This window comes from Calliphora vicina, chromosome 5, assembly GCF_958450345.1.
Source record: "Calliphora vicina chromosome 5, idCalVici1.1, whole genome shotgun sequence".
Lineage (NCBI taxonomy): Eukaryota > Metazoa > Arthropoda > Insecta > Diptera > Calliphoridae > Calliphora > Calliphora vicina.
The window spans coordinates 45,469,673-45,493,104 of NC_088784.1; the positions used below are offsets into that span (position 1 = coordinate 45,469,673).

Sequence of the window (23,432 nt, forward strand, 5' to 3'; positions counted from 1 at the left end):
AAAAGCAATAACAAATATACATACATACATAAGTATAGATCATAACAAGTGAGAACAATTGGAATCCAGTTAATTATCATTACATTAGCTTGTTACTAACATGTTACTAGAATATAAAGTGAAATAGTTAAGCAAAGAGTAATGCATTAAACTCATTCAAGGCAGCAGGCTACCAACTTCAATCTGTCAAAAATAAAATGCACACGTTTATATGGAGACGATTATTTTAATGACAGCACAGCTACACGGCCACACGACTACTCATGCCGATGTAGCCGAATTAGGCTAATTTCTATTTTTGTCAACTACAAAACAGAAATAGTGTTGCTAATATAATAAAAAAAATGTAAAATTAGTGCTTAAAAAAATATATTTTTTTACTTAATTAAGAGAAGTTTCTGATAACCATATTGAAATAAATTAATAACAGGTACATAATTAATTATATATTTTTACTCAAAATAATTGTTTCAGTCTTAATTACTTTGGAATTTTGTACGGTTATTTTTTATTAAAGTGGCACCACTGAATTATTAATCAGCTGTTTACTTTGTAGCTGTCGTCTTTAAAATAATTCAGTAGCTGCCACACGACTACAACTGTAACCAGCAGAATTTGTGTTCGTGTAGTCGTGTAGCCTGTCTTGAATGTGTTTAATGCATTAAACGCGAATATATGTATATTAAAATTTTGTGATATAACTCATTTCATATGCAAAATTTTGAACTATGTCTAAATATATTTGTATACCCTTTTTTATAATCGGATTCTTCACTTGAATTATATATAATTATTTTACATTCGAAATGAAATAACTTCTGCGCAAAATAGTATTTTTAACAATTCGCACTTGTTCAACAATACTGTATTAACTCAAAATTTTTAAAAATTCACTTTTTGCAAGAAATCAACTAACAACATCTAGATATTGATGTTGTCTACTGTAAAAATTTCAACGTATTCCGATTACTCTTTCCTCTCGAAAACCACATTTGAGACCATTTTCGTGATAATTAGTGACTACCTTGTATCAACAAAAAGGTATTATTTTGAGTTAGTACAAAAATTTTAATAGAAATACATCATATATTTTCATAAAAAAATGTATTATTTTGAATTGAGCCTTTATTCAAGTTAAAAATAATCAAATTGTTTTATTTAAATTTGGTTGTATTTTGAGTTGATACTGTTTTGTTGATAAAATAATACAAAAAAAATATCGAGAAGTTTCAGAGAAATGGTATTAACTAGGGTATTCAATCGGTTAACCGATTAATTTTGGTCGGTTAACTGTTCGAATAATTCAAAATTTCCGATTTTCAAATAACGAATAAACCGATTAATTTGTGTCGGTTAACCGATTAACCGAAATTTCTTTTGTTGCACTTTAACATATTTTTTTCTTGTTTTTAATTTTCCATTTTAATTTGAAAATGCAAATGTCAAAGTAAAATTACATATTTTTTTGAACATTCAAGAAATATGTTTAGAGAGTATAATAACTGATATATTTAATTTACATGTAATTGTTGGATGAGAACATGATAATAGACGAAACTGGAGACACTACTGAAACGAGTTTTTATCAGAACTTGTTGAAATTATTAAAAGTATTTAAAATCTAAAAAGTCCAAAAAGGACTCCAATGGTATAATGGAGGATTTTTAATGCTTTAAAAAAACTAAAAAAATAACTTACAAATTGGATATTCTTTATCATGTCTTACTTTCGATTTCTCCAAAATCTACAATCAGCGAGAGAGTTTTTTCCAAGTCGAGTTTTATTAAACCTAAAGAAAATTATTTACTTTTTGGTTGAATTGTTATGTTATGTTTTGTTAATTTTTTATGTTTTTGTTCTTTTTATTAATAAAATACTTCAATAAGTACACAAAATTCGCGATTTAGTTTCAGTTTAACATTTAAATAGACATTATTCGGTTAATCGAATAATTTAAAATTAACCGATTATTAACCGATTAAATCTAAACCCCGATTAATTATTTGCTCGTTTAACCGATTAAACCAGATACCCGATTAATTGAATACCCTAGTATTAACTCAAAAAATAGATTTATTTTGCAATAATTGCAAAAATTTTAAAGAAAATGTAAATATATTTTCAAATGGAATCTGCTTAATATGATGTATTCAGATTTTCAAATTCTCTTAAAATGTAATCACAAACAGTTTTTGGCCTCTACTGAATATTTTAAAATTTTGAGTTAATACAGTATTGTTTTGTATTGTTGTATTGTTGAACGAGTGCGAATTGTTATATTATTTCATATATTTATTTAATAGTATTTCAATGACATTTTCTCAATCCCCATACATAATAGGATCTTTATACCAATGTAACTTCTATAATTCTCATCATATTTAGGTGGAGGGTATTTCAGACTCGGCACGGCCGAATATAGTACTCTTACTTGTTTTTAAATGTAAATCATAACTTACAAATTTACTTCGTTTTAAAAATAGTTTGTTAATTTTGTTCAATATTCGTACATCATATTTCAAATGTTAGTTCTGAGAAGTAAATGTTCTAATTTAGAGGGATATAAAATATGAATCATATACGATACGATAGTTGGAGTTTCGAGTTAATACGTCTTGAAATGAGTAGAATGTATACTTTGAATTTCAGACAATTCGAAGTTGCTAAAAATCCATATACATATGTACTTCGAAAAAATTTAAAAATTATTGTTTACAAACTATACTTATATCAATATTTTCAATCTTTGTTGGGAAACTGAAGACTAATTTAATTAATCGAGTATGCATCAATAGATATGTATGTATTATTATATAATATAATGGTGTTCGGCATTCTACTGCACACTATAAAAATAAGTAATTGGTAACTTCTGTAATTTTATATTTTTTTAATAACAAATACTTTGAAAGTAATCATTATATAGTTTTAGTCATATTACTATTACTTTTTCTTAATTTTGTAATTGACATTTTTCAATTACAATTACATTTAATTGTAATGTAAAATTTTCCAATTACAATTACTTGTAATTTTAATTGAAAAATTCAATTACAATTACATGTAATTGTAATGTGCTATTGGTCAATTACACATTACAAGTAATTGTAATTGCAAAAATCCAATTACAATTACAAGGTAATGGTAATTTACCAGTAATATATTACACAATGTAATCATTACCCCCCAAGCCTGTTATTAACTCATTTAACAACAGCATCAGCTGTTCTTCGCCATGTAAAAAAGTTCGGCAAAAAGTAAAAAAAATTAAGTTACAAGAATTTGGCAGAGATTTTGCAATTATTGAACAGCTATCAATAAAATTAGTACCAAAATATTCTAAATATGTATTAATCTTATCTTTTCCATTTTTCCACCACAAGCAACTTTTTTTTCTTTAGTTGTCCCGGTTATTTTTATTGTTTACCTTTTTTGGTTTTAGTTTTAATTTTCTATATCAGCTGTTCAGCGGTGCCACTTGTCTGTATTTTGTTGTTATTGTATGAAAACATTTGAGGTGGCACCCAGTTAAAGTCGGTTCAATTTAAAACACACTTTAATTTTGACTATAGTTGCAAAATAATCAAAAGCTAGTTTTTATTTTAAAGTTGTTTTTAAAAAGAACCAACTTTAGTGTTTGACTATGATTATGGGTCTTAGTTTTTATATATTGTTTACTAAAAATGGATGTAGAAATTTATATTTTCTTCAACAATTATTATAAAAGTAAGACCATATTATGATGGTTGTGGCCATTTTATGATAAAAAATTTAACAAAAATTTTATCATATTATTATTGTGAGAATCATGTTATAGTTACGTAGGGACAATATTATGATAATACTTAGAAGAATCATATTATTTTCTTCATTGTGTAATATTTTACATGTTTGTCATAAAAATAAAACCAATCATTAATGATAGTTTCAGATTCTGGTTCTGGTTCCCATAACTATGTTTTTTCTTTGCGTGTGGGGGATTTCATGTCAAGTGAACCAACTTTTAAAATCGATGTCTTCCGATCGCTTTAGAAAACATTTATTTTGATATACACTCGTTTTATGCGGATTCAAATTTATGCGATTTACAGGCACAGTTCCTTAACCAAAGATCTATAAATCATTAACTTATGTACCTGGTTTATCAGAAAGATTAGAAAGATCAAATATATTTGATAAAAAGAATTATAAAATGGCACATAAAATGCATAATACAGTAGGAAAATTATTTAGCAAAACAAAATATAGAATACATAAGTTAGATATGTCGAATGTAGTTTATAAAATTCGATGCAATGGAAACAATAATGAAACATGTAATAAAGTTTATATAGGTACAACAAAAAATAAACTTAAAACTAGAATAGCAGGACACAAATCAGATCAAAAATACAGAGACATTTCATCACAAAAAACAGCATTATCATCACATTGTGCTAATTTGAATCACTATCCTGACTTGGAAAATATATTAGTTTTGAATACAGAAAATAATTATAATTATAAAATGTTACAAATTATAAATGTACCAACAAATCTAAGAATTAATTTTAAGGCAGATACAGATAATGTTGCTCAAAACTACAGACACTTAGTTTATAAAAACGGAAACAGAAGTTAAATATTTTTTGTTCTAAATATTTTTTGAATATTTTTTGTTTGTGTAATATTTAAAATTTTTTCATTTTGACAATTTTATTGAAATATTGAAAAAAACAATTTGTTATTATAATTAATTTATTAAACTATTTTCCTGATGATGCTACACAAAGAGTAGCGAAATATTGAAAATAAATAAATATAATTATTTATAAAAAAGTGACCTCAAGCTTAAATAAAAATAAATAAAATTAGTATTTTGTTTTTATTGTTTAAATAAATTAAATAAATATATTTTTGTTGATTTTTTTTATGCGATTTTGTTCTGATTTTTGAATTAAAATCTAAATTTATGCGGTTTTTGAGAATTTTGGAACGAATCATTAGTTTTTATATGAAGCTAGAGTATAGTTTTATGCGAATTCAATTTATGCGATTTTTTATGAAACGCATCTATCGCATAAAACGAGACCTGAGTGTATATCCCACTCGCATCCCACTAAGCGACTAAAACCCTCTTAAAGGAATGTACCTTTAAGCTTTCTTCTGAGCAAAAAAAAAATAAAAATTTAAAAACGGACCCATTTTGGAAAAAAGTTGGATTTTGCAAAAAAAACGAAAATTTTATGTCTTGAGTTACAAAACATTTATTTTGACAGATATCCCACTCGCATCAAACTAAGCGACCAAATATATCTTCAAGGACAAAACCTTAGGTTTTCTTTTGAGCAAACAAAAATAAAAAATAGGTCCAGTTTTAAAAAAAGTCAACAAAGTTTTTGATTTTGAAAAAAAGTAAGAAATTTATGTTTTGAGTTACACTAAGCGACCAAATACGTCTTCAAGGAAAATATCTAAGCTTTATTGTAAGAAAATTAGCCCATTTTGAAAAAAAGTCAAAAAAGTTATTGATTTCGGAAAAAAATAGTAAATATATTTTTTTTTTTAAAATTTTTTTTTTTCCAAAAATTGAAGAAATACATTGGGCAATTCCATATCAACGTACGTGTCATTTGTACTCCTATAGAGTGGAATATATTTTGCAAAAATAAGAGTACCTATCTGAAAAATAATTTGGTCTTTATGTTCCATTCAGAGGGTACTATATTTGAAAATAAAAAAGTTCTTTCGAAATATTGTTGTCCAAAATATCGAGCGAAATAAGGGTATATCGGTCGTGACATAAAAAGGAAGTCATTTTGAAGTACATGTAGAAATATGCGAAAATTTTCGAATTGTGAGAGGCGTTATGTTTTCTTTTAATTTCTTACACTAAACGAAATATTTTTCCTTTACAATCCGTTATATTTAAATAAAAACAATATTTGGATGATTTTATAATAAATAAAATTTAATATCGTACATGACAGATTTTTCTCTTATAATAAAAAAATATGAGGATCCGCAGAACAAAAGGTACTTTTTCGCACATTTAAAATTTTTGGGAAAATGAGTTTTATTTATTTCGCCCCCTTAAAAACTGCATGAACTTGGAAATGGTAACAAGTTTCTTAATAGATACTTCTAACTGCTATAAGTCATGACATTAAGTGTTAAGGATGTTTGATATAAAAGAATTTTTATTATGGAAAAAGAACCTTTTGTTAAGAAATAAAGAAAAAAAGTACGTTTTGTTAAAAACAAAATTAAAAAGTATGGCCCATAATCATAGTCAAACACTAAAGACGGTTCTTTTTAAAAACAACTTTAAAATAAAAACCTGCTTTTTTTTAATTTGCAACCATAGTCAAAATTAAAGTATGTTTTAAATTGAACTGACTTTAACTGGGTGCCACCTCAAATGTAGAAAATGTTTTCATACAATATACAACGAAATACAGACAAGTGGCACCGCTGAACAGCTGACATAGAAAATTAAAGCAAAAACCAAAAAAGGTAAACAATAAAAGTAACCGGGACAACTAAAGAAAAAAAGTTTTTTGTGGTGGAAAAATGGAAAAGATAAGATTAGTATCATATTTAGAATATTTTGGTACTAATTTTATTGATAACTGTTCAATAATTGCAAAATCTCTACCAATATCTTGTAACCTAAACATTTTTTACTTTGTTACGAACTTTTTTTACTTGGTGAAGAACAGCTGATGCTGTTGTTAAACGAGTTAATAACAGCTTCAGCTAGTTTTATATTTAAAGTCGACTTCAGCGTCAGAAGTATACTTTAACTTGTCTATGATAGACCTAAAGTACACTCTAGTGTAAAGTCGAGTTTAATTCTCTTAAAGTATTCTTTATTTCTGACTATAATTATGGGCCTATGTTTTTTATTCGTTTTTTTTTAAACGATAATATTATAAATTAATCATGGCTATTCCTGTTCGCACTTTCACCATTCACCGTATTTTTAGAAGCATAATTACAACAATATTATGTAATTTCTTTTTTTTCGTTTTATACTAGTGTTGTTCGTTTTGTTAAGCACACATTTTTTAGAACCCATTAAATTAGTAAAAAAATTAAAAAAAATTTGCTGACTTGATTGTTTCAACCCAAATATTATAAAAATATCAAAAAACCAATTTTTGAAAAGGTGCGAAAAAGTACCTTTTGTTCTGCGGATCCTCATATACATATATTGTGTAAATACATATATTGGTTCGAAATTAAAGTTGCATAATGCTTTCAAATAGCAGTGCCTCTCAAACTGTAACATATCTGTGGGCATTATTAACATTGAATAAAAGCTTTGAGTTGATCAGTGATCGTAAGTATGGCAACGCTGAATGTTTGCTGCGACTCGTATATTCGAATTTGAATATTCGAGTTTTGACAGTTAAATAACATTGTAGAAAGTTCACCAGAGATGGCGTGTGTATTCGAAAGCTCTAGACTTCGAATATACGAGCTTTGACAGTTAAGGGACAATCTAGAGTGCAGATGGCAGTGTTATAAATAGTGACCATGGTTGCAGTCGTGAGTGAGACGCTATTCGAATAAACATCAACTGAATTCCTTAAAGTATGCTGTATTCTCAAGTGATTATAATGTACACGAAACATTTTAAAGTGTGTCTGTATTTCTGCGTATTTATAAACGTGTAAAAAAAACACTGAGTGACTATTTAATTCTGTTGTTGTACATTTTAAATAAATAAAGAGTTGTTACGATTTTTAAACTACTAAACGGCTTTTATTTGCAATCAAAAGTATTCGGTTTATTTAAAAGAAATAAACCAAGGTTTTGAAAAGGTTAAAACGTAACAATATTGCAACGAAATTGTACTTGAATTCAAATATAACGATTTTAACCTTCGCTTTACCAATACCCACCCGGGTGACCATTACGGATTTAGTAGTTTAATATTTTTTTTAATTTGTTTGTCTGAGAATTTATAAACGTGTATAAAAAACATTGAGTGACTATTTAATTCTGTTGTTGTTGTACATTTGAATAAATAAAGAGTTGTTACCATTTTCAAACTACTAAACGGCTTTTATTTGCAATCAAAAGTATCCGGTTTATTTAAAGGAAATAAACTAGCGTTTTGAAAAGGTTAAAACGTAACAATATGTATACAAAAACTAAAAAAATTAATGGAAAATATACATTCGGTTTCAATAAACAATTTTATAATAGCAAATAAACAATCAGAATCAAATTCATTTCATACTATGTATGTATATGCTAATTCGGAACTTAGTTTTAACCGCAATTTTAGCCTAAAACAAGCCAATAAAATTAAAAAATTAAATATAGTCAGTTTAAACTATTATTATGCCAATAAAATGTTGTAATAAGCTTTAAATTAGTGTTTATAAACCGGTTAACCGGTTAACCGAAAACCCGGGTTTTCTTCGAAATCTCGGTTTTTTGCGAACCGGTTAATTTAAAATGTTGATTTTCGGTTAACCGGTTTTTATCACTCGGTTAACCGGTTTTTAAAATGTGGGACTAAAATTAATAAATCTCATGTTTTTGCCTATTTTTAATATTCATTGTGTACACATTATTGGTCTTATTTGAAACTTAAACTTCTGATTTACAATACAAACCTCTTTAGATTAATATTTTTATGAATTACAATGATTCTAAATAGTAGAGGACGATGAATATACTAAAAAACTTATTTGCAAATAATGAAACTATTAAAAATTAAAATTAAATTCCGCATAATTCTATAAGTTTAGGCTACATCTTACTAATGATTCATTAAAAACTTAGTGATGACTTTACCAAACGTTAAATTGAATTTGATGTACATACCTACCTTCTTTCAATAAATTTGACTTCTTTAGTGTGTTTTGTTCATACAATTTTAATTTATTAATCATTTCGTTAGCTTTTAAGAAATATTACAGGAGAGACATAAAACGTTCTAAAATCTATGATTTGAAATATTTTTAAAATCTGATAATGAAGTTTTATTAATTATTTGGTATGATTTATAATGACAAATAATCACAGCTAAGAAGAAGTGCGTTTGCATCTTATAAGTCCTTTTTTGGGACTTGTAACATTTTCTGTTTCATATCAGAAAGTCGAGGTGATAATAAATTTCAAAATTATCAAATATTTAATTAAAAAATTGATTTATATTTTTTGGTTGAAATTTAATGAATACACCAATAATTAAAACAAGTATATTATATATCTATTTAGTAACATATTTATACTCAATTCCATTTGACTGAGATAATAATTTTGAAATTTTTACAAAATAAAATGGATATTTATAGTTATTTAATATTACCCATTCCTGAATACTAAAAACTACAAATTTTAAAGCTGTATATACTTTATTGGACATTTTATGTTTTCTACACATATATGACGGTTAACCGGTTTTTTCAATGTCGGTTAACCGAAAAACCGGTTTTTTAAAAAAGGCCAATTTTCGGTTAACCGAAAATCCGGTTTTTAAAAAAGTCGGTTTTTTATAAACACTACTCTAAATACTTACATATAGTAATATTTTAGTGTTTTTTCCTATTTAAATCATCTTGATTTAACTCAGAGAACTCAGAGAGTTCTTGACCGATCTTTTTGAAAAATTGTGTCTGAATTACTATCCACTAGGTCTAACCTTGGTGCAAATCTCGATAAAAAAGTTTTGTTAATACTTTTCATAGGAAAAGTATTAATTTTGTAATAGTAATTTTTAGGAAGCTAGGAAGTTTTCTTTGAAGTACTCAAAATCAATCATTCGTTGTTTGACTGGTTTTTGAAATAAACGATTCATATGGATATTCTCTATAAAATTTAAAATAAATAAAATATTAAAACAATTTTTATGTTTTGACGATTTTTTTTATTTCGACACATTTGATAAATTGTTTTGTATTAATGGATACATAGATATTAGAATAAAGTTAGTTACATACAGTAGACAAAAACAAAATTTTATACAAATACATTTGTATGTATATTAATTATATAATATTTATTCTTATATGTGATGTTTGTAATTATAATATTATTGTACATTTATGTATAATAAAGAAGGATGAAATAAACCAACACAATATGGACATATCTAATTTATGATTAAAGCAATAAAAACAAAAACTATAAATGATACCGGAAATCAATTTTTGTATAACGTATGTGAATAATATTCACACCACTTTTTCTTCTTATCTTTTAATAATTTTCTTTAAGTTACACTTAAAAAAATAATTTACATATTTTGCTTTTAAATAGAAAAATTGAAGAAAAAAAAAATAATTTTACAAGTTTGTGCAAACGTGACAATCAATCATACCGTTTGAATTTGCTATAATAAGAACGTATACATACGTTTTTGGACCTCAAAATACCGAAGCAGTAAAAAAAGTTGAACATATTAGCATATTTACTATTACTAGGATTCATTATATAAATTTTGTATCAGTATTAGCATATTTTAATTGAGTGTTGTAAGAAAAAAATTAAATTTTATCATAAAAAATCGCTCAAAATAATTAAATAATCCTGATGTGGACCAAAAAATTCAAGTTCACGATCGTGTCGACACCGTATAATCAACACTTTAGGATTCGATTATCATAAACATATTAATTTTGGAAATGTGTTTAGTTTTTAATATTACTTGGTAATTTTAATAAAAATCTGACAATGACCAAGACATGTATGAAGTTAAAGTACTTAATTGTTACAGATTAAATAAAAATATGTTATCAGGTAGGTCCATGTATCTAATCAAATTAAAAAAAATAATTTAACTGACACAAAAATAAAAGTTTGAAGACGTATGTGCAAAAAGGCTGTAAAAATCTTGATATTTTTTAATTGAAAAATTAGGGCTATAACTTTTTATATTTTTTGCAAATTTCAAAATGGCCCCAGTATAGTCGAATAGACCATTGAAAGTTATTTATTGTACATATTACTTTTTCGCGGTTGTCAAAAAAGTTCACCTACAAAACGCAAATATGTGGCTCGAATCTATATTTAAAATTTACGGGAATGAATGTTTTACAATAAAAAAATAAAAAAGTAATAAAAATTTGAGAAAATTTTGACTTTAAAAAATTGTTTTTGTGGGTAAGGTTTTTATTCCAAAATGAACCGAAAAATGTTATCGTAAATAACATAACTTTTGACATCGCGTGGTGCTAGGGACACAATTTAGTTATAACCCTAATGTACATACAAATGTAAATGACAAATTTGAAATCTTGATAGCATGAATTTAGATAAAAAGTGGTGATTGATTGATAAATTTTAACTTATATATTAGTTACTCTTACCCCCAGTAACACGAAGCCTGGTTATGTTTTAACTAATAGTTATACTGACAGTTTTCATACAAAAATAATTTTAACCGACAGTATAACTATTAGTTAACACCTAACCAGGCTTCGTGTTAATGGGGGTAAGTTATTTAAAGTATTGAAAATTAATTTATTCTCTATTTTAATTCGATTATCACCGAACTGGTAGGTAGGTAGGCTTGATTGATTCTCATTGAGTTTGCACATAAAAAAGGACGATTGCAGGAATGGTTTTCATTTGTGGGGGACGTGGGGTTTGTTTTTGCTTAATCTAAATTATTAAAAATATCTATGTAGTTATATTTAATTGTATAATATTTGTAGTTTATAAGAATCACTTAAGACTATATTTAATAAATATATTTATTATTAATTTTGTTTATTATTTTTACATGCGACTACCCAGCTTAGATGTTATTTCGTTTCATTATTGTTTGTTATTTATAATAATATATGTTCACCAATTGAGCTTTTCTATTCTTTTTTTTTTTAATCTAAGTTATTTTGCAACGATTAGTTGAAAAATTCGTTAATAAATATTAAAAATTCTTATTATATTATAATTAAACAACATATGTATGTATAGTATGTATTTTATATATATACATACATATGTATGTATGTCTGTATGTATGTTTAAATGTAGTTGGTTTTTGTATAAAAAATACAATTCAACGAACATATTCAATTTTGAATATGTTAAGGGGAATCAGTAAGGGATTTTTTTGTGGTCAGATTTGGTTGTTAATTGTCTTTAAAAGGGATTTGTTCGTTTGTTTATCAGTTTGGTACTTTTTTGTTTTTGTTATATTTTTTGTAACATTATTTATTTGTTGCAGTTTGGGATGGAATGTGCATTGTGTTCATAATTGTGCTCAAACAAACCACATCTCCGTAATTTGATAATACACCTTTCAAATTACCAGTAAAGTTGTTTTTAACTGAGATATTAAGTTTAAACTGTTTCAATTTATGTTACTGCATTTCGAACAATGATATTCGTTCGTCTAAAAAATTTTTATAAAAATTATTTGAAAATATTTTAAAAACATTTAGTCGTAGACGATATTTATGTAAGTTTGACATACAGCGCAGCAACATAATTTTCAATACATAATATTTCATTTGATACTACTGCCTAATACATAGCAAAAGGCCGATTAACTTTTTAACCTGTTAATAGTTAAAGTTTGACCACAGATAAAATTAATATTATATTTTATGTTGGTAACAACAGTTTTGATAAGTTAACAGGCCTATGTATAATTAAACATGGTTTTCAATTATTTTTTTTAATAAATCTAAGTAAAATTTCTTTGGAATACTGCGGTTTATGTAATTGACAAAGTTAAAGATATTTACCAATTTTCATTCGAAAAGTTTTGTAATGTGTTCAGAGAGGGAGAAATTTTAAATGATACTCGCAAATAAAGAATTAAAGTAAGTGGACGACATGTGAAATAAAAATAAAATACTGAGTATTTCTCTTATATATCCCCTTTATGGGTATGCTACGTACTACATACATATATTAGGCTTCATTTAAAAATTTTGACTTTATGATACCGGTGAACAAAAAGGTGTTTCAAACATTCCGTAATTTTATATCTACAGCTGAAAGTGGTGATTTTAAGCGACACTTGTTACAGAGTAGAAAATGTAGCCTTAGTAGAATGCATCGTAACTGTAATGGTTTTATAAATATGACGTCTTAGAGCTAGTTTTTTACATGTTACTTAAACGTATCTTAACGCGCTGTTAAGTTAAACCTGAAACAAATTTTGACAGACATCAACCAATGTTTTTTTTTCTCTAATCAATTATTAACTGTCAATTTTATTAGCATTACCATACATTTCAGTCAAATCAGATATATATGTATTCCTCAAAATACAATATTTCATATACATACATATATGTATATGGCAATACATTAAATTTTATAAAAAAGCTATCGCTAAATTTTAACTTTGTAAAAAGAAAAAGTGAAAGCAAAGTAAATAAAATGGATATTAAAAATTACCCGTCAAAACATCTTAAAGGGTACTGATAGAATAAATATTTTTGTACCATTTTTCCAAGCGGATATTTTTATAGTGTGGAATTTTTTGAAAGAAAACAAAAAATGATTTTTTCGGTCTCTTAATATAATCCTGATGCATTCTAAAAGTATTAAATGAAGCTTACTGTAGAAGTACGTGTAGAATCGAATGGTAAGTATGATTTTGAAAATATTCAGCTGTTCTTCCCTAAAAAAACCGTCGCTCAGAATCAGTGGTTTTAGCAGCAGGTACTAGATAAGGTATGATATCACAGAATCCGAATACACAATTTTTTTGTTGTTGAAATTATTCCTAATATATATGTATGTACATCGTATGTACTGTATATATGTATGCTATTGTATATAAGCAATGTATCTTTGTATGTAAGTAAATGTATGTATTTATATACGATTACTTCTGGGTAGCTTCCACATTATCTGAATTTGTATATATGTATGTTTGTTTGTATGTATGTATATGTATCGCTTGTAAATATGTATGTATGTACGTTAGTTATATGTATGTATGTATTAGTAGATTAAGTTTGTAATAGTTTAGTTATTTGTTAGTCACAAAAGATTATATATGCAATTAAATTATTGCTAGTTAATTTCCGAATCCGACGAGGATCACGCACTTTCTATTTATGTAATAGTTAAATTAATGTACGTAGTATGTAGCTGAATGTCAAAAGTATAATATGAGTGTATATATGAATTTATAATTATATAGAATGAAATAGATTTTGCAATAAAATCCTAGGAAGTGGGAATACATATATGTATTTTGAAAATTTCATTGCAAATGCCACTGCAAAACTATGTGGGTTTTGTGTTTGTCGTTTTGAATTATATTGTCGAGAGGAGCGTAAACAGAGAAACAACGATAATATTAACAACTCAGGTGAGGGGGTATTCAATTGTGAAGAAATAAACAATCGAATACCCTTGTTGTACTACCAGTGCATTAAGCGTAATTGATCTAGTATACGTTGCTTGAAAAATGTACCTAGCATACCAAAAACGGTTGATATTGCAGCAATACCCATCATGGCCTGCATGATGCAATGGATGCCGGATAAATCCTCTTCATTCTGTTTTTGTCTATGTCGTTGTCGATGATGACGTCGTTCCTCGTACTCACGTAATCTTTGGAGACGTTCGAGCTCTTCGTCAAAGTGTGGTATGATAGCCAAGTTGACAACTTCTGTCTTTGACAAAATTTCTTCGTTCATTGGCTCATTGGTACCCATCATTTGTTGATTGCCGTTGTTCTCGGATTTTGTTTGAAGTTCCTTGCTACGTGAACGTTCGTCGAGCATTGTGTTGTCACGACTAAAGTCAAAATCATAGTTGTGTGTACGCGATGAAGTAGGATAATCGGCCAAATTGACTTTTGTTAGAAAATGCAATGTGTTTGTATCTGAATTATCCATATTAGCTGTAGCCAGTGATCCTGATGCTGATTCTGTTGTTGTGGACGAGTCTTTAATTCTAAATTGCTTAAACTGATTCTTTTTAATGCCAAGAACTTCAGACAGAGGTCGATTTATCATGGGCAAAACGGAATCAGTTGGTCTTATAATAAAGGACCCGGTAGTAGGAGCAGCATCGGGGGCTGGTAAAATTGCAGCTTGTTCCTCAGTCGTCACTTTAATGCCATTATTGCTTTTGATGTTATTATTGTTATTATTATTAATTGAAATGTTCAAATCCGAATCTTCGTCCATGTCTGACGTCGAATCAGCGTCGCTGTACTCACTGCTACCACTAGAATCAATGTTAGTTGAACTAATAAGTGTTTTTCTATCCGGATTTGGTTCATTGAGGTTATTGAATTTGTGAGTTGTTAGATTTCGAATTGGTTCGTACTTGGAGTTTTCAGAGTCGCCGCGGTAAAGCAGGGCAACCTTGCCATCGGGTGTTAAGACGGGAGTAATTTTCGGATGAGAAGACGCCAAACGATGACTGCTCTCTGGGTCTGGCGATAGGGCATCAAAGTCAGTGAACGATGTTGATTTTTTGTCCACATTTTCGGTAATTTTACCATCAACATGCGTAGGAGATTGCTGATACACTATGCCAACTTTTCCCAAAGGCGTAGATATAATCTTTATAGCATCGTTTGTGTTTTTTCTAAAGTAACGGCTATTAGATTTCCGTTTTGAGTTGAAAAACCCATCGCTATCATCATCGTCATCGCTGTCGTCATCATTATCTTCATCATCGTTAGCAAAATTGCCACTGCTTTCTCGCAAATCAACTTCCGATGCAACAACTCCAACATCACTATGTGTATCGTCGGTAAACAACTTTTGTTGTTTTCGACGAAATGAATTCATATAATCAAACCTTAGTCTATCATTAGTTTTGCCCTTGTATGAGCTATGCACATTTTGGCTTCCAAGGCTTCCACTTCCCTCTCCATTTGAAAAATCGCTATTAATATCAACACGAGAGCGCAGTTCTTTAGGCCGTTCCACAGCAATTGCTATACGTTCGTCGTCTTCATCATAGCCCATATCTTCTTCATCATCGTCTGTTTTCGTTCTATCATTGATAGATAATTGCACCAATTCTTTTGCTTTGGGCAATAATTCTGGCTCATCTTCCTCCCCGCCGTCATATATATCGGAATACATATCATCTTCCTCTTCATCGTAATAGTCAGTACTTGGATTAAGCTGCATACGTTCATTAAGCTCGTCACTGTCGTAACTGTCTTCGTTGTCTTCAGTCTCATATTCGTTTACGTAATCTTCAACATGTCCCTTCTGGCTGTTGTCTTTTGCATTTGCACTAGACTTTTCCCCTATTTTACTTTTAGTAAATGAATTAAATAAATTTTCTGTTACCCTAATACTATCGCTAAAACTATTACTACTAATATTATACTTATCATAATTACTATTATTCTTATAATTATTATTATTATTATTTAATATGGTGATATTTTTACGTTGTTCTAAATTTGTATCTAAGCTGCTGTTATGCAATTGGGTAGTCGCATCTTTCAGTCAGTAGCACTTCTTTGTGCATCCACATTTTCTTACAATGTCAAGATTTTTAATATACTTTCTATTATTGCTGCATACCATGCGCACCTGCAAAATATATAAATGTTAATTAATAGCTGCGTTCTTGCATATTTAAAATATTTCAAACTTCATAATTTGTTTAACAGTAAAGAAATCTTACCTTCCGTCTTCGAACGATTTTTGCAGCACAACATTGATTCCCGCATCCTCCCACACACTTTGCGTACTTAAGTGGTTGGCGAGATCGGCAGTCGTTCTCCGTATAATATTCTCGAACTTGCTCTTTTCGACAAGTTGAAGTAGCTGTAAGAAGTTTATTGGAATTGATTGTTAATTAAATAAAAAATACTATATAATTATATATCTATGGCTTAATATAAAAAAGGCGTAACTAATTTTTTTTTTCAAATATGTATGTATATCAATGTAAAAAGGGTATATTAAATAATAAAAGAAAATAAATTTTAAATGAGAAATAAAATGAGACGTCTCTTCTTATTAAAAATAGCATTAAAACTTGGTTTGTGTCTAAAATTGCGTGAATTTTATTAAGTTGTTTCCTTCTCCTGTAAAGGAACAAAAAATCAAGTTATACCTTTTTTATATTAAGCCATCGATATACACATATGTATGTAATTATAAATGATATAATGGGATGGCAGCCCATTATATGATGACATAAATTTGTTATGTGCTAGACATTTTATTAAATTTGGAGAGTGATAATGGGACATGTACTGAGATCAAAGGTATAATTTGTGTGTCGCGTTTGATGAACGCCATTCACTTTACAATTAGAGAATTCACTATTAAATCAGAACATCAATAAAAATAAACAAACAAAGCTCAACAAATAACATGTCCCTCACTCCCGAGAAAAATGGAGTTGCGGAACGTATGATCGCATGTGGTTTTTGTAAATGTTGTAGAATCGACACCACCTTATACTAAATTGGAGGGGGTTTTTAAAACCAAAACAAATGTTACTGGTCAGGTTATAAAAGAAATTGCCGCATAATCAACATATTTCTCCAAATCCTATGAAAACAATGAATATGCTTAGCATGAATTCATATTCGTCACCTAAAATGTAAAATAACGTAACAACAAAAATACCAAAATCGAATGTTTGATAGATAATGATGATTATGTTAAGAAATAATAAAAAAAACAAAATAATGATCAAATGTAAGAAATTATGTTTATATCACAGATACTTTTAATTTTTCATTGGTTTTTTGTCCATCACTTTAAACATTTTTGAAATGATGATACGTTATTATCAATATTAACCTTGCATAAATATGCATATTTCGCACTTCGACTATAATTTCTTTAAAGAAAATAATACTTCTGTATATATTACTTGTAGATCCAATAACATATATGTTCATATTTTATGTTCATGATATTTTTTTTATGAAATGTCCTAAACACATTCAGATAGTTTTCTTATTTTACTAAAATGTATTTTGCTTTATTTTTCCAATCAAGCGATTTATGATAACATCAAATATTTAAAGCCATTTTACTCGAAATTTAGTTTTTTGACCTACGATCCACAATTATCAATATGATAAAATTGTGTCTTTAAAGTTTATTTTTTGTTATGAAAATTGTGGATTTTAAACCAATTTTTAACAAATAGATAGAAATTGATTATGAATCCATCCATGATCGATAGATAATCAAAAGTGGAACATTGTTAAACAAATATTTAATATTTAAAACAATTACACGTTATAGATAACAGACGGACTCTATAAGAGATTGGAAACTTATTAAGTATGATAGTAGTTAGTAATGAATGAATAAATGAGTGATTAATACCAGTGTTTGTTGGGGGCTCGGTAGTAGTGCCCTCACCTTGATCACAATATCGTCCTCTTTGTCCGTGTTTGCATTTGCATTGATAGCCATCCCGAGAGCTTAAGTTGGGGACACATCGACTTCCTCGTCGACATTTATTATTTTCGCATGGATCAACCTGAAATCGATATAAATTTTCGGTTAGATTTTATGAGGTGTTATTAGCATTAATAATGTACTTACTTCTTTACTATTATGAGGCGTTTCGTCCATAAAATCACGTTCATCGTCGGGTCCAGTATTTTCTCCTTCTAATAAAGCACATCCTGGAGTGATTTTTTGTTGTCGAGCCGCATTTTCAAAATCGACCAATTTGTGATTAATCCACACTTCTTTCATGCATCCCTTAAAACTAGTCAGGTTGCGAATTTGCCAATTTTTGTATGCTTGTTGGGCGGGCTCAAAAGGTAAGCCGCCTAAATAGAGCGGAGTTGTAAGCTTTAGATATTCATTTGATCCATCATTAATAATAGACCTAGCAAGTCCTCGGTCTACGCGTAAGGTAAAGTTTTTCTTAATGGACAGCAGTTCAACTAAATGATATTTGCCGTCGGCTACCATTTCAAAGCTGTACATGGTCGAGACAGGATAGTTACCGACATCGTAACTAACACGTATTCTACCATTAAATAGCTCAACAGCCCAATGTGCGTCCTGGCCATCATACATTAGAATACCATTTTGTTCAGTGGTGCTAAAAACAATCGTCACATTCGCCTCGGGTTTCGTTCGCAGCGGTTCCATCTCCACAAATGAATTATTATGTACGAAACTGATGCTCGTTAAATATTCGCACCATTTTCCGGTGTATCCGGGATGACATTTACATAAATAATCAGATCCTGCTGGATTTGGTTGAAAACACACACCGTGCTTACACTCATGGTTTTGGCAGGGTGAAGTTTGGGGATACATCATGGATACCATATTGTGACCCTCACAATATTTACCCGTAAAGTCTTCGGGGCACATGCATATGTAATCGTTAATCCCGTCAATGCAAGTACCACCATTTTTACAAATATGGTTTTGACAGTCGTCAATATTGTCGGTACAGTTTATTCCATGAAAACCTGGCATACAGTCGCATGAGTAATGTGTGAAGTGATCCTGACATGTAGCACCATTCGAACATGGATTGAAATCATCACTGCAAAACTTTATTTTAGTATCGCAATATTCTCCTGAAATTAAAAAAAAAATGGTACTAAATGAATGAGATGCTTATGTTACTTTTTATGGTACATTTCGTATTTTATATTAAATCGGACCTTAAAATATAAAACTAAGTGTATGTATAGAGAATCCACTAAGAGGTTGAAAGAGAATCCACTGAGAGGAACTTTATGGAATTTGTTTTTTTATCTAATGGTACATTTTGATTTTAATGAACTAAGAAAAATAAAATGAAATTTATTATTTATTAACTGTAAAACACGAGTTTTTAGGTTGATTTTGGGATAACCGGGTTTTAAAATTTGTTTCTCAAATCGGTAAATTTTATGATTGGAACATTTTTTATTTATTAACATTTTCATAAACATTAAATCTGATTTAATTTTAACACTATCAATAGTCAAGCATTTTAATAATTCCAAATAAAAGAGACCAACATTTTTTTTAGTATTTGACGATATTTTAGTGAAAACCATATGAAATATGACATATGAACAATTCCACGAGAATGACTACCACGGCCTAAAACCCAAAAACCCTTGAAACTTTTGTTCAAGATGATTTGAATAGGAGAAAACACTAATATATTACTATGTGTAAGTATTTATAGCTTATTACAACATTTTATTGGCATAATAATAGTTTAAACTGACTATATTTAATTTTTTAATTTAATGAATTTGACTCTGATTGTTTATTTGCTATTATAAAATTGTTTATTGAAACCGAATGTATAATTTTACTTTAAAAAACAATATTTAAAAAAATTAAAACAAAAAAATGTTAATTGGTACAGAAAACCAGGCATATTATTTCGCAAGCCTTTTTGATAAAACTTAAAAAAAAATGTAGAGAGGGTGTAAAATTAACCACCACATCATAAGTTAAAGGTTATTTATGTTTTTAAATATTTTCATTTGTATACCTCACGAAACTCCAACTATAGTATGTATGTACTAGGGTTCCTACGCGGAAAAAATTTGCCGGGTATTCTCGGGAATATTTTTTTTGTTAATTTTCAGGAAATGTTTGTCGGGAATTTCTTCTAAATGTTACAATTTTCAGATTCATTTCGATGGCTAAATTTGTTGCTAATTAGCAACAGATAGTTAGTTGGCACCGATTTTTTTTAATTTAGTGTTAACAAATTCCCGGGAAAGAAACGATTTTATAATTTCCTCCCGGGAAAGAAAAAAGTCCGGGAAATTAGGTACCCTAGTATGAACATAAAAATATTTATTTAAAATAATAAAAGGCGCAGACGATTAATTAAAAATAACCACAATCACAAAATGTTTATGTTTTTATTATTCTTAGTTGCGCCTTTAATTTGCAAAGCTTTTGTAGAGCTCTTAACTTGTACAAATACAATAATTTATTTTATATTTTAAACGATATTTATGTTTTAATTTTTGATTTTCACCTTTACTTAATTTTGTTATTCGCAAATATCTTTCGTAAGATAGATTTTGATGAAACTTAAGAAAAATATAACACGAAGTCTAGTATTTACAATAACAGTACACTGTGTTTTTCGTGATTTTAAAAGTTCAGGGTCATTTGGACCCCTAGTGCTCTTAAGGGTTAATTTCCTTTTTTGTACTGTTATTGTAAATACTAGACTTCATGTTATATTTTTCTTAAGTTTCATCAAAATCTATCTTACGAAAGATATTTGCGAATAACAAAATTAAGTAAAGGTGAAAATCAAAAATTAAAACATAAATATCGTGAATAGGTTAAATGTATCCTATGAAGATAAAAACTCATATACAAGTAAATATGGATATATTTTAAGTAAGAATAAACTTTTGTTTTAATATTTCTTAAAATATGTTAATTTTGTTCCTACATTTCTTGTTCTAATGGCCTGAGACACGTTAATGGAATGGGGAATTTTTAATAACTTTAACATTTATCAACCAAATTTTGTCTTTTATATCTCATTAGAACGACAATTACGTCCACATTTCAATTATTTTAATTTAAATTGCAAAAGTAATTATTTAATGGCAAAATTTTTACAAAAACTGAAAAAAAAAAAATAATTTGTCCCCTTGTAAATGCACCTAAAAAGTAAATCGCTAAGTCGGCACGGGTTGCGCTTCTTAGAACAAGCTAAAAAATTGTTTGGTGGTATTTTAGGTCAATACGAAAGTTTTCATACCCGCTGAAAACTAAACGTAAAAAAACGATATCGAAAAATAATGGAACAGTGTTGGAAAAAATAATAGAAACGAGTGCTTTTTTCAAATTTTATAAGTATTTTAGTCAACTTTAGTTTTGTTAAAAAAATATATATGCAGTTTTGTTTATCAGACATACAACATTAGAAGAATCATTCCAATTTTCATTTATATTTAAATACATTAATTGACTAACAATGTGAAGAGTAAATATTTTTACTGGAAAAATAATAGAAACGCGTAAAAGGATTAAATTTTACATACAAATAAACAAAACATAACAATTTAACCAAAAAGTAAATAATTTTTTTTAGTTTTAATAAAACTCGACTTGGAAAGAACTCTCTCGCTGATTGCAGATGTTGGAGAAATCGAAAGTAAGGCATGGTAAAGAATATCCAATATCTCAGTTATTTTTTTTAGTTTTTTCTAAGCATATAAAATCCTCCAATATACCATTGGATTTTTTAGATTTTAAATACTTTTAATAATATCGATAAGTTCTGATAAAACTCGTTTCAGTAGAGTCCCCAGTTTTGTCTATTTTCATGTTCTTATCCGACAAATACATGTAAATTAAATATGTCAGTTGTTATACTCACTAAACTTGTTTCTTGGATGTTCGAAAAAAACATGTAATTTTACTTTGACATTTGTATTTGAATTAAAATGGAAAAATAAATACAAAATAAATATGTTAAAGTGCAAAATAAAGAAATTTCGGTTAATCGACACAATTTAATCGGTTTATTTGTTATTCGAAAATCGGCAATTTTGAATTATTCGAACTGTTAACCGACAAAAATTAATCGGCTAACCGATTAACGGTTAACCGATTGAATACCCTAGTATGTAGTTCCTAATGAGTCTACCTTATATTGTTGTACCATGCACTATACCATATTCAAAATTTTATTGTTTTTTGTGTGTATTTTGTTACTGGATTGCCATTGAATTGTTCGCAGTTAATACTGAACTCCGCTCATATGTCCTAACAGAAGAAGAAGGCCTATTTTGAATTGTATTTGGGACAAAATTTCAATAAAGACTTTACAATATAGTTATGTACTTATAAACTTACCGGTGAATCCTGGTTGACATTCGCATGTATATGATTCAATGCCATCTATGCAGGTTGCGTTATTTTGACACTTTATTGATCCCAAGCAGTCGTCAATATTGGTTTCACAGCGGGCTCCCGTATATCCGGGGGCACATTGACAACTGAAGCGGCCTTCCTCTAACACGGTACAGGTGGCATTATTTCTACATGGATTTCCATAACATGCGTCAATCATGAATTCGCAATGTTTGCCATGAAATCCAGGCTGGCAGAGGCATTGATAATCCCTTTGAGGTAATGATACACACTTTGCTTTATTCTGACAAGGATATGTGAAGCAGGTATCACATTTCGCCAATATGTCATTGTTCACTTTGCCTTTACACACAAAATTGTGCGAGGGTGTAGATAGGATAAGTTTGTCCTTCATATAATCCGGCTCTGAGCACCTTGCGATTCCCGGCTCGACATAGTCCAGTTTTATCCAGTCAGAAAACCACTTAAGCGAACAGTCGCAGTACAAGGGATTGTTGCCAAGAGCTCTAAAAATAAATGTTACATATGTATATAGAGATAAGCTACTTCTGCATATAGATCTAGGGCATTTTATCAAAGATCTATTTTAAGACTTAATGCAACTCTTAATGCGTAATAAGAATTCTTACGATTGAAACGAGAATTTTTATAGATTATGTTTCATATACATACAAACTATGATACATC

General features: G+C 28.5%; 1 protein-coding gene across 1 annotated transcript in view; it reads right to left on the reverse strand.

The window, feature by feature from the left end:
- Positions 1–11,437: 11,437 nt before the first annotated feature.
- sli (slit guidance ligand) overlaps positions 11,438–23,432 on the reverse strand; it is a 152,293-nt gene continuing 140,298 nt past the window's right edge. The window contains 5 exon segments of the mRNA XM_065511091.1: positions 11,438–16,481; positions 16,576–16,718; positions 18,246–18,402; positions 18,468–19,468; positions 22,728–23,251. Of these exon segments, the coding sequence (XP_065367163.1) occupies positions 14,334–16,481; positions 16,576–16,718; positions 18,246–18,402; positions 18,468–19,468; positions 22,728–23,251 (3,973 nt within the window). The 3' untranslated portion in view covers positions 11,438–14,333.